The sequence below is a fragment of the Crocuta crocuta genome, unplaced genomic scaffold, assembly GCF_008692635.1.
Source record: "Crocuta crocuta isolate KB4526 unplaced genomic scaffold, BGI_CrCroc_1.0 scaffold323, whole genome shotgun sequence".
NCBI lineage: Eukaryota > Metazoa > Chordata > Mammalia > Carnivora > Hyaenidae > Crocuta > Crocuta crocuta.
Genome location: NW_027536465.1, coordinates 505,037 through 518,037, shown reverse-complemented (window position 1 = coordinate 518,037; position 13,001 = coordinate 505,037). Strand labels below are relative to the sequence as shown.

At 47.5% G+C, this 13,001-nt stretch overlaps 2 protein-coding genes across 3 annotated transcripts in view; one reads left to right on the top strand and one right to left on the bottom strand.

The window, feature by feature from the left end:
* Window positions 1–5,086: 5,086 nt before the first annotated feature.
* On the bottom strand, window positions 5,087–8,545 carry CLP1 (cleavage factor polyribonucleotide kinase subunit 1). Of its 2 annotated transcripts, none has more exons than XM_077748893.1 (3): window positions 8,398–8,545; window positions 7,023–7,675; window positions 5,087–6,211 (listed from the first exon to the last, which is right to left on the bottom strand). In XM_077748893.1, exons 2-3 carry the CDS (start codon window positions 7,626–7,628, stop codon window positions 5,540–5,542), a joined length of 1,278 nt encoding a protein of 425 aa, XP_077605019.1. In that variant the 5' UTR covers window positions 7,629–7,675; window positions 8,398–8,545; the 3' UTR covers window positions 5,087–5,539. The 2 variants fall into 2 exon arrangements, with proteins under 2 accessions (XP_077605019.1, XP_077605018.1); XM_077748892.1 differs by having other exon boundaries at window positions 7,023–7,650; window positions 8,398–8,543.
* Window positions 8,546–12,111: 3,566 nt separating this feature from the next.
* YPEL4 (yippee like 4) overlaps window positions 12,112–13,001 on the top strand; it is a 5,320-nt gene continuing 4,430 nt past the window's right edge. The window contains exon 1 of the mRNA XM_077748861.1: window positions 12,112–12,328. The gene's annotated coding sequence lies outside the window, so the exon portion shown is untranslated. The remainder of the gene's footprint in view (window positions 12,329–13,001) is intronic.

The window sequence follows — 13,001 nt, the reverse complement described above, 5'->3', positions numbered from 1 at the left end:
TTCAGCCCCTTCGTGCATTGGTTCACCGCTTGGAGACGAAATAGCTCCCACCCAGCCACACCCCCTCTTTTTTTTTTTTTTTTTGGATGGCAAAAATTTTATTTAAAGCAATCTTAACGGAGGCGTCCTCGGTCGGGCGAGCTCCCTCATACCAGCAGAATCCCGGGATAATGGAATGGTCTGACTGTGGCTCTCGCACGATGGGGGCGCCCGGACTAGAAGAATCGTGTGGGGCGAAGCTCCTGCCCGAGGTCAGGGAGGAAGAGGAAGAAGAGCGGCGCGAGTCTTGCAGCCGTCCATAGGGCCGACCGTGACCGTGGCAGGAGGCGCAGGGAGTGAGCGCCTTCCGAGGCGGTGGCCGCCCCCCGGAGCGCCAGAGGGCTGTTGGCTTCGTTCCTTTAGTTCCTCACTGCGGCACGGGGGACGGGCGCCGGCTTCCCTAACTTCGCCCCGTCCGGGAACGCAGGCTGGAAGACGGCTGTCAGCCCTGGCAGACTGCTAGCAGACCGCGAATATCACAGCGCCACACTTTGCCCTAATTAGCCCTACACAGCTGTGAACCCAAGAGCCTGGCCAGGTGTTGTTCTCTCCTCATTTAGCTCAAGGCCATTTCTCTTTTGAAAGCCGCTCTGGCTATTACATAACCGAAGTGTTCCAGCAGCCACTTCTCTGAAGCCAATCACCTGTAAAGTGTGATTCTAAATCCTGCGGTGTGTCCTCGCGTTTGGTGTCAAATGTTGCTGGTTTTAACTGTAGTCTAATATTTTAGTACTAGGCAGCAAGATGAAGGAGAAAGGTTTTCTGGGGTACAGTCTTTTAACTCCTTTGACATGGCGTAGGTATCAGGTTCTAGTTCATTCTTTTTAAAAAAATTTTTAAATGTTCATTTATTTTTGAAGGGGAGTGGGAAGGGGGGAAGAGAACGAGTGGGGGAGGGACAGAGAGGGAGACACAAAATCTGAAGCAGGCTCCAAGCTTTGAGCTGCCCCATGTGGGGCTCGAACCCGTGAGCCCTGCGATCATGACCTGAGGCGAAATCAGCAGCTTAACTGACTGAACCACCCAAGCGCCCCAATTCTTGCTAAGGATTTCAACCATTTACTGCAACACACTAGAGAGTTCTTTTAATGACAATGTGTACTAAAAATGAAATCTTTTTGTTATTTTTTTAATAAAAAATGAAATGTTGATAACACTTTAGGCCATTTAAAAGGTAAAGTTATTGGAGATACAGTATTTTTTTTTACTTATCGAGGTTTTTCTATCTGTAAATGAGGTTAATTTGTTTCCCTAGGAAGAACTAAAATTTCGCTTCTCTACTGCATATTTTTCTTGGATTTTAAGATTTCATTTCCCCAACTTCACAAATTAGCCATCTTTCTTTTCCTACTTTCAACGGTTTAAGAAACCGTTAGTCTAAGAAACTGTTGTCTTTTAGCTAGACATTGCTAAATGAAAATAAAAATTCCATCTTCAACCAACCACACGGTTAAAGCTCCCCTTGGACACTGGACTACTGGATGCCAGCCTCTTAGCCGGATGAGCACTAATGGTGATATAGTCATTATCTAAAAGTTTAGATGAGATTCCATTTCTTGTCCAGTTTGTTTTAGGATCATGCAAGGTAATTTCCTGGAAAGGATGTTTCATAGAACTTAAGGTTTAAAGTACTAGCCACTTCTGAAAACTACTGCACAGTAAAATCTAGGCTAAAACAGTGGGGTATCCAGACCACCCAAACTCCAAATAAATTAATTTGCTATGTATATTACATAACACATTTTTTTTTCTGGCTATACTTTTCCAGTCCTTTACATCTTCTCATGCTGATAGAGGGCAAACTACAAGGTCAATTTTATTTTTTTTAATAGTTTATCGTCAAGTTGGTTTCCATATAACACGCAGTGCTCATCCCCACAAGTGCCCTCCTCCATACCCATCACCTCCCTTCCCTTCCCCCCCACCCCATCAGCCCTCAGTTTGTTCTCAGCATTNTAGCAGTGCTATTGCTGGGTCCTAGGGGAGTTCTATTAATTTTTTGAGGAACCTCCACCCTGTTTTCCAGAGGGGCTGCACCAGTTTACATTCCCACCAGTGTAGGAGGGTGCCCGTTTCTCCACATCCTCGCCAGCATCTAGAGTCCTCTGATTTGCCCATTTTCGCCACTCTGACCTGCGTGAGGTGGTATCTCAGTGTGGTTTTGATTTGTATTTCCCTGAGGAGGGATGCTGAACATCGTTTCATGTGTCTGTTGGCCATCTGGATGTCCTCTTTGGAGAAGTGTCTGTTCATATCTTCTGCTCATTTCTTCACTGGATTGTTTTTCGGGTGTGGAGTTTGGTGAGTTTACAAGGCCAGTTTTAGTTCAACTTACTGGTAAACAGGCAGAGGCACCTGGGTGGCTCGGTTAGTTAAGCCTCCAACTCTTGGTTTTGGCTCAGGTCGTGATCTCACCCAGTTAGTGAGCTGGAGCCCGGCATTGGGCTCTTCACACAGTGCGGAGCCTGCTTGGGATTCTCTCTCCCTCTCTCTCTGCCCCTCTGGTGCTATCTTTCTCTCAAAATAAATGAACTTTAAAAGAAATTAAACAGGCAGACCAAAAAAAAACCTGCTACCCTTGGATTTAGGCACAAAGACAAATGCCCTTTTAGTACCAAAACCACCAACGATCTCTTTTTTCTTTTTTTCTTTTTTAGTGATCTCTATACACAGCCTGTGAGGCTTGAACTCATGACTCTGAGATCAGGAGTCACTTGTTCTTCCAACTGAGCCAGCCAGGCACCCCATCCTCTTTCTGTTTAAATACCGCTATACCACTGCCTTCCCTCCTGTCCTTATGAAAGGTCTCTGCTTATGTTAAAGCACTTTCTCCCCTTGTGCTCTGGATCCCATCCCCTTTATTCCTGCATTTTCTTCCAAATTTTTTCTTTGACCTTGTGCTTGAAACACAGGAAAAAAATAGAATGGTGTCAAGATGATTCCCATACTCATCATAAGATTCTCTCCCTCTAGTCTGCTGATATGCTGTGTCATCCCAGCTAAAAAAAACAAACAAACAAACAAAAACTCCCTTAACCCTACATCCAGCCTCCTCTTCCTTAGCAAAGCTTCTTGAAAGAGTTGTCTACAGATGTTATCTTTATTGCTAACGTTCATATAATTTTGTCAATAATACATATATTTGAATAGAACTTTTATCTCCACCATTCCAAAACTACACTCATAAGGTCAATACTGACCTTCATGCTTCCAGATCCACAGCCAAGTCCCCTTTGCTAGCTCCCGTTATACTTTGCCTCTTTAGAGTGCCCTGAAAATCCATCTCTGTCTCCTGATTTCCATTTACACAGTTCCTAAAGAATTTCAACCATTACTAATGACTTAAAAGCGCTCCTCCATAAGCCAACAGCTTCCATGAAGCTTCAGCCCTAACTCCCCCAAACCTTTTCAACTGCTTGTTTCTACCTCTCCACCCAGAATCTCCATATGGATGCCTAGTAGACAGCTAACACTTAATATTGCTAAAGTAGGTCTTTTGATATTCCCTCCTCCCTCCCTGAATTTCCTCAATCTCCTATCGAATCTACCTATTTGAATAAATACAGAAATCAACTTTCATTCCATTTTTTCCCCACCACTTCCATCAGCCAAGGCCTATCTTACCTTCAAAATGTCCCAAGGCAATCTCACCAATTCCACCTCCACTAGTCTAAGCCCCCATCAATTCTCACACTAAAACTACAAGTCTCCTAACTTGTATCGTTGCTCCTATCTCTTGCCTCTATAATCCATTATCCACACAGCAATGATCTTTTCCAAATCAGGCCATTCCTGTTTAACCACTTGCTTTGGTCTAAATACCCCAAAATTCTTACGTTGAAATACTAAGCCCCAAAGATGATGGTAATAGGAGATAGGACCTTTGAGAAATGCTTAGATGAATGCAAAGCCTTCCTGAGTGGGATTAGTGCCTTTGTAAAAGAGGCTCCATGGTGCATCCCCAGCCCTTCTGCAATGTGAGGACATAGCTAGAAGGAAGCAGTCTGCAACCCCAAAGACAGCCATCATCACAACAGGACCATGCTGGTGCCTTAACCTTGGACTTTCCTGCCTCCACAACTGAGGAATCTCTGGTGTTTATAGGCTGTCTAGTCTGTGGCATTTTGTTACAGCAGCTTGAAGGAACTAAGACACAGCTTCTCTCCCAACATTTGCCACTGCTCTTGGATTACAAAAGCCCTACATTATCTGGTCTCTGGTGCCCCCTCCAGCCTCAATTTGTACCAAGCTTCCCTTGATACACCAGCCTCTCCTTTCATCAAACACATCAAGTTTTTTTTTTCCCTTCTTAGCGTTTTGCTCAGTTTCCTCCACCAGGAAGATTTTGGCCCAGTCTCACACAGCCGTTCAGGTCTTGATGCCCGATGTGCTCAGGGGAGGCCTTTCCTGACCACCCAGTCTAAAGCACTGTCCCTAGTCACTCTATCTCAGATCACCCAATTTTAAGTCTCTGCATAGCACCTACCATTTTTGTTTGTTCATTCTACATAAGCTCTGTAAGACTTTGTCTATGTTGTTCCCCATTCACAATGGCAAATAGCAGATACTCAATAGAGACCTTATGGAAAGAAGGAATGAAGGGCATCAGATATTTACTCAAATCCAAACTAGGAACACAAATAATTTGCAAGAAATCAAAGAGAATGGGCTTTCCCGGCTTCTTACCATCTGAAAAAGCTCAATTTACACTTGGACCTAGGGCCCAGTTCCAGTTGGATAGACAATAGGAAAGACAACTGCAGCTGAGAACAAATGAGCTATGTCTGGAAAATGATTAGGCCACAAATCTCAATCCAAGTAAATCACTGGCCACTTCAGCTCGTCCTAGTAAGCCAGCATGGACAACAGACTTAGCATCTATTTACCTCTGAGGGAAGGGAAGGAGAACCATTATAAAAATTCACTTGTTTGCCTCACAGGTGGGCTCTTGGCTTTCCTCTCCTCTAAGAGTTTAGCAGGAACTCATTCCAGTGATGTTTCCATAGTTTAGGGGGAAAAAACCAAAATTTTTACAAATCATACCAACTTCTGTGACATGGCAAAAATATTTATTAAAATTTTCCAAATTTAAACATTATTTGAAAGAGGCCTCCTGAGTCAATCTTTCATCCTGGAAAAATGGGATAACAAGTACTATATACAGAATATAAAGCAGTGGTAATAAAAAAAAAATTCCTCCTAAAAATTAATCCACCAAGTAGTACAGTAGCAGAAATGGGATGCTCCAGAGTCTCAAGAGAATTCAGAGTGGCACCTTAGGTGACCCAAGAAACCAATCATATTCTCATAGTTTTCCATTTGGTTCAAGATTAGAAGAGTTAGGTTACCACCAACTGTTTCAAAAGGTAGAAATATGCTTTCTACTAGTTCACTATTTGCTGGCCTGTGTGGCCTCAACAGATTCTCATACCACAGCCCGTCTGCCTTTGGTGATGACCAGAAGATCTGTGTCCCAGGCAGCAAGGTTTCCTGCTCATCTTTACTTAAGATCCATGAACCTGATGTCCATGATGAGAAGGAAGTTCTTGGGCAGTGGGCGGGGGGCTGGGGAGAGAACAGTAAACACCTGATGCTCCAGGTCCACACTGGTCACCACGATGAAGCCAGCCACACTTGTCTCGGAAAGGTTCTCCTCTGTGCCCTCAGCAGTGCTAACACTCAGGAGGTGGTGCACCATATCTCGGCCAGGCGTGACAGGCACCAGCTTGAGCTGATTGTCCTCCTGAGACATGCCCAGAGGCAAACAGGAGTCTGGAATGGTGGGTGCTCCAACTTTGTAGATTTTCACATCTGAAAATTTGACGTTGAAGGCATGGGGATAGAAACAGCCCCGGAATCCATAGAAATACTCACGGATACGTTCATCCCTACACTCCCGCCGGAAGTCTTTGGAGCGTTCAACCACACCCCCAGATTTAGGGAGCAGCACGGTGCGCACAAAGTGAGGCAGGTCCCGTTTTAGTTCGTTGTACAGTCGTTCTTGATCCAGAACCACAACCACATCTACCTCAAAGGCTGACGCTGCGTGCACCAGGGCCTGGTAACCAGAGCCTTTGACCCAGCCACAAGTATTAATGACACAGCCACTCACAGAGGCCCTTCGGTTCACTTCACATCTTTGATTGAACACGTCCGCTAAACGAGAAGTAATCTGCAAAAGCAAGCATTAAGGTGAGGGAAAAAAACCCACAAAACTAACAAACTCATAGCTATGTAGAATAAGTGGTCATTAGGTACAAGAACAAGTGATATTCTTGGGGCGCCTGGGTGGCTCAGGTCATGATCTGGTGGTCCGTGAGTTCGAGCCCTGCATAGGGCTCTGTGCTGACAGCTCAGAGCCTGCAGCCTGCCTTAGATTCTGTGTCTCCCTCTCTCACTTTTTTTTTTTAAGTGTTTTTATTGCTGAGAGAGAGAGAGAGAGAGAGAGAGAGACAGCATGAGCAGGGGAGGGTCAGAAAGAGAGATACAGAACCCAAAACAGACTCCAGGCTCTGAGCTGGCTAACAGCACAGAGTCCGACGTGGGGCTCAAACCCATGAACCGTGAGATCATGACCTGAGCTGAAGTCAGAAGTTTAACCGACTGAGCCACCCAGGTGCCCCTGTGTCTCCCTCTCTCTGTCTCTTCCCTGCTCACACTCTTCCTCAAAAACAAACAAAAAAATGACATTCCTGATGGCTGTGGTTTTAACCTCATTAACATGTTTTTATGTTGCTTCTTCTGTTTATTGTTTCATGTCCTCAGCAGAAATTGAGTTAATTACATAAGAACAGGTCCACAGACCTATTTAACCCTCTGAGGCTGACTTGTATTTGAAACGGACTTTTCCAAAATCATCTGGCAGTAATACCAGCTGAGAGGGAGCAAAGAATGGCCATAGGCGGTTTTAATTAGCACTTTCACACAGCTTCCTATCCTGATAACAGCCCTTCCCTCCATCCCACCTTGACTCTGTCTCTGACCTTGTTATAAAGTTTGATGTTGGTGCCAGGAGTGGTGGAGCCAAAATGGTACACCAGAGGGGCCTGGATAGAGAATCCCTCTTCAACATCCGCTGGCCGCTCGATGTAGAGGGCTCCCATGGTACCAGGGATGGAAACAGAGCCTTGACCCACATCCAGCTCTACGTAAGTGGGGCGGCGGCCCAAACGCACTGCGTAGTTGAGCAGCAGCCGGCACACCGTGGACTTGCCCACATCGGTGGGGCCCACTACCATCACCCGCGGGCCTCGCTCTTCTTCCTTCTCCGCCTGCCTCCTCATCTGCTCCAAGGCTGTGTGAGTGTTGAGATAAAGTAACATCGGAGTGTCCTTGGAGATGTAAGCCACCTCGGTGCGGCCACTCAGCTGTAAAGAACAGCCATGCCAAGTGAAAACAGCCACCTTAGCACCAGCATCGAAGGTGAATTTCTTGTTTCGGGTCAGCTCTGTGCCGAAGATCTCTGCCATCCCAGCCAGCAGCTCCAACTGAACTGACTGAGATGCCTCCACTTCAAAGCGAAGTTCTGTTTCTCGCTCTAGTTCAAATTTAGTTGTTGGCTTCTTGTCATCATTGGCCTCCTCCCCCATCTTGTGTGTGTAGCTGCTGTGCCTAGAACACAAAGGAACGATCAGATCTAAAGAGAAGTTAGGACACTGTTCAAAATCCTCCAATGGGTGTTTCTCCTCACCTTGATTTATCTTTTTTCCTTCTCTGTGATCAACACCTGTCTCTATACATTTACTGTCTGCCTACCCCCACTGGACCTTAAGGGTTGGGCAGTTTGGTTGCTACTGTATCTCTAGTATCTAGAATAGGGCTTGACAACCCGTAGGCACCTCATAAGGACACCGAGTAAACAAATGATTCAGACATAAGAAAACTATATCTACAGATTGACCTAGGACTTGCTTATATCACCTCCATCGCTCCTTTCATCACTACGGGATACTCGACTTGAGAAGGCAACTGATGCCCACTCCACCACTCTCTTATTCAACAAGAAACGGCGTCTGCAATCTGGATGCAAAGCAGAGAATACGGGGTTTGGACCTGGAAACAGCATTAAGCCCCGCTCAGCAACTACTAGGTAGTGTCTTTAGACAAATCACTTAATCTCTCTGAGCCTTTTCCTCAGCTGTCACCTGGAGTCACTTGAACTTTCTCTCACAAAGTGTTGTTCTGGGGACTGCTGGAGGGGAAAAAAATTACTTCGTAAACTAGAAAACGCCGAGAATGATTTCCGATCCCGAACCACAGCTCCAAGTGCAGCATCTATCTGTCCAGGCACTCCCAGACGCCGAAATCTATCCAGCCCCCAAAGGGGCGACAGTTGCATTCCTGAGCTTATTATCTTACCTGCACAGCCGCGAACCCAAACCGGTAAACCGAGGAGCCTCCGGGCAGACCTAAACCCAACTACCCGCCACGCTCGCCCAGCTCCACGCCGGAAACAAAAGCGGTTCCGCACTTGCGCAATGGAGGAGCCGCGGTCGCGCGATGTCTCTTGGGATATGTAGTTGTGCGGGCACGGCCTCGAGCTGTTGAGCTCGCGCAGCCGCTCGGCCTTCTGGGAGTTGTAGTTAAAGGATTGTTTTGATCGTGACGCCAAAGTGGGAGGGGCGGTGGCCGGTATTGTTTGCGAAGCAGGCGAGCACGGGGGTAGGAGGCGTGGCGGTTACGCCCCGCGCGGGGCGGGGACCCGCCGAGGAGCCAATGGTTGCCGAGGCACGGCTGCGGCGGACTCTCGCCCCAGCGTTCCCGCTCACCTGCCGCCGGGCCAGGAGAAGGGCGGAGGGAAGCGGGGGTAGGCTCACCATCTGGGTCCCACGACCGTCTGTTTGCCGGGACCACAAGCCACATGGTGGGGACATGAGCAAAACCCCATGTGGAACACGAGGAAATCTGAGAGTAAGGAAAGTGGAGGAAAACACCCTGTCCGAGGCCAGCCTGGGCTGTCATCCCCTACCTGACACTGTGCTTGGCACTTAGAGGGTTAACGTTTTGTTTTGTTTTAATAAAAGAAATAACAACCCAAGAAATCCTTCCAGTTACTCTCTAGGTCAGTCATTACCCAACAACGTCTCTGTCTCTCCTACTGAATGGGGAATTCTGCTGGGAACTCCTTTCTCTCCCTGAATCCCAGTTAAACCATGCCACCCATTTACCCCCGCAGGCAACAGGTTGGGCCGCGTCTGTGGTTCTCAGGAGGTTCGGCTTCGAGATCTTCTGCTTTGCTGTGTCACTTTCTCGCTGTGTGACCTTGGGCAAATCAGGCTTAAACTCTCTGAGGCCAGTTTCTTGTCTAAAATAGGAATAATAACAGTACTCAATCGCTTAAAGTTGTTTTAAAGATTGGGTGGGACGATACATTTAAAGTGCTAAGCACACTGTCGGTGACATAGCATTTGACGTCAGCTTTTAAGTTTTTATTATAGGTTGAGGAGGGGGAGCACTAATAATTCCATTCATTTGTACAGTAGTTTAAAATTTTCAAAGCCCTTTTCATTATCTTCTTTCACAGCCACCCTGTAAAGTTAGTTTTATTATCTCCACGTTCAGATGAGGAAGGAGACTAAGGTAGGTGAAGGGACTTCCTCAAGCTACAACTCAAACCCCATTATAATAGAAAACACATGGTGTTAGATGCCAGGTACTGTTCAAGCGACTTGACAGGTGTAAGTTCATTTAATCCTCAGAAGAATCCTGTGAATATACTGAAAATGTCATCCCCACTTTACAGATGAGTACGTTCTTCAGTCCGGTGACCATGGTTAATCCAGATCCAGAAGCCTGGGATGATTTTGTGGGTTGCATTTTTCACACTGGCCCTGCCCTACCAGTCACGTGGTTAGCGCCATCCTCACTGCTCACAGCTTTTTCTTTAATGGTTCGTTTTAATTCACTCATTCACCACGGCATGCACTAGTTCTCTGGTGACCTATTAAGTATCCCATGATCTTTCACCATTCTTCAGAAACTCAGTTCCAGGATTCTATTTGCAAATTTTCTCCCAGAATGAGCGCAGCCTCTCCGGTTTCCTTGCAGTCTACCTCCCAGATCTGTTTCTTTTGCCTCCACACTCTCTCCCTTGAGGCAATTTCTCCCAATTATCTGAAGGTCATCTTTATTTGGATACTGTATAGCCATCTCGAGTTGAATTTCGGGCAAAGAGACCTCTCTCCTCCTTTAGACTATCTCCACTTCTTAAAGCGAGGGCACAACATTTAGAGCATTCATGCTTGCCTACGCGCTTTCTCACTATTCATCTTTCACCAAGCGCTCCTGTCATCTACACCCCACCCCCAAACAATACTGTCCTCATTTGTCTTTTTCATTTTCCTCTCTAGCTAAATTCTTGATCGTTTTCTTCCTGACTTAAACTGATTAGTATCCCCTTTTGCTCCCGAATGTTCAATCCTTGCCCGAAGAACTACTCACCTCTACCCTTTTCCCACTTCTATCATTTCTCCCAAGAATGATTCCCCAAATGCCTCCCTCCATTTACCTTTCCTTTCTCATCTGCTGCCCACGCATAAACCCTTCTTTCTTTACCCAGTTCTCTCTCTCACTTCCAAACCTCTGGTGATATCACCCAAGGCACCTGAACTGTGTTTCCAGAATTTACCTCAAACCTCAGAATCTTCCCTGATTAAATATTCATAATTCCTTTTATTTTTCATACCCAGCTAGCAAATGCCTCCCATTACCCACATTTCCCTACTCTTTCCTTCCTTGCATGTGAAAAGACAAACCACCCACAAGCTGTCCTTTCTAAGTCCCTATCTTTGTCACACTTCATTTTCTAGATGTTAGCCTCTGTTAGAAGTTGGGATTTTTTACCTTAGAGAATGTGTTCTGTGCCCACATACTTTAGAGATATGCACAGGACAACCACTACATGAGAAATAGAATCTGAGTCAAATGAAAAAGACTTGGAAGCTGATAGAAAAAAAATAGCACTGAGAGATGGAAGTTCTTCCTATGCTATCCAGTTGGTATGTGTCTCTTGAGATCTCAGAATTTAAGAGTAAATCCTCTCTGGGTTTAAGGATATTAAGTTGAGCACACTATTTTTGAAATAACAATAACTATTGTTATTTCGCGTGCCGGGCACTTTTTAGGTGTTTACATGTTCCTTCACCTTATTTCACATCTCCATGGGGTAAATGTCATTAGCTTCTTTTAGCAGAAGAGGAAACCTGGAGGCACAAACAGGATCAGCAACCTGCCCAGTGGTTCCTTGTGAGCATATTGGCAGAGCTGAGACTCAAAGTCCGATCTCTCTGAGGCCAAAGCCAGACACTCGGACCACGTCTGAAGATGCAACTCCACTGCTGTTTCCTGATCATCTTCTGTATGCGGGGCTCTGCGCTAGGCATTGCAGTCCTGGGATGCAGAGCGGAGTTTCCCAGAGGACGTTTCTCAGAAAGTTTACAGCCCGTTAAAGAACCTTATGTAATGTGGGTGTCTCTGTCTGGAAAGCACAAGTAACTTAGAGGTAGCTGAGAAGAGGTTCCTGCTTGTGAGATGTCGTATTTCATCGGTGACCCCTGTGGGGGCATTAAGCTGAGGCTTGGAGGTTTGAAAGTGCCCGGTCCAAGCTTGGCAGCAGTTTGCCCTATGTGACAATATGTCTTTCTTTTCCCTGCGTCAGGGCTGGCATCCGACTGAGATGGGAAATGTATCATCTTGAATGTGTGTGCACACGCCTGACTCTCTGCATCCATCTCTCACTGTCACCGCCTGGCCACCTCCTTTCCTCCAGCCCCGCCACCCATACATGCTCCATCCTTGCCAGCCCTGTCCTTCCTCCAGGTCCCTTCTGTCTCCTTGGCCACCCTGCCTTCGTCCTCAGCAACCAGCCTTTCCTCCTGCGTCCCCTGTGCCGTCCCGTCCCTCAGCTCCCACCCGGCTCTGCTCCCTCCCCCAGCCCCATCCCTCGTTGCCTGCCCCCTCCCTTCCTCCCGACCCGCCTCCTGTGTCTCCCAGCCCTGCTCTGACGTGGGAGGTGAGGGGGTGGGGGGATGGATGACTCACAGTGTTATGATGCAGTTCCACAACACACAGCTACATTCACCCACAGACCGAGGTACAGACGAGAGACAACCTCTGGCCCCCCAGCAGCTGGCCAGCCTGGCAGCCCCAGTCTCGAGCCCCTAACTACTCTCCCCTGCCCCCATCCCCTTCCCCATTGAAGGAGCGGAAAGAGAAGAGAGAAGAGTGAGCAGAGAGATTGAGAGATTGAGAGAGAGAGAGATAGACGGAGATCTCTGGAGCAGACCTCAAGGTGAGGGGGCAGCCCTTCTCCAAATGAATTTTTTTACCCTTTGCAAATTTCCTCCTCCTGCTGCGTGTTGCTTTCTCCCCATCGCAAAAGCATTATTCATCCACCCTTTGTCCTCCCTTCCCCCTCCCCGCTGCCTCTGCTCCTCTCTCTCAGCTCCTCCATCCCTCTCCGAGCTCCTGACGGTCCCCGCACTTAGATTTCCCGGCAACTTTGGCTGCTGCATCAGGCCTCACTGTTTATTGTTTTTCTGCTGATGCAGACCCCCGAAGCCCGCCCGGGGAGCTGGCTGCGCTGCTTCTGGTTTGGACCGTACCATGCCGAGAACGCCAGCCCGGGGGTGGGGGTGGGGGGGGCTGAAACCTCAGAGCAGATGAGAAAATCCATTGTGAGCAGGTGTTGTGTCCGCCCCCCCTTACCCCCGCCCCCCGGGGACAGGATTTGCACCTGGTTCCTCAAGCCTTTGCCTGGGCGCCTCTGCTGTCAGCACTGGTTGCTCAGCACACTGCCCCCCCACCCCCAGCCCTCCCTCTCCCCTACCTCCCACGGTCCAGCCCCATCTCACTTGGGAGAATATCCTCTCCCTAACACTCAGCTTGCCTTTGTTTTTTCCTTCATTTACCCAACTTGCTTCTCCCTGTGATCTGAGCCAGGGAAGAATTGACCCCAACTCAGC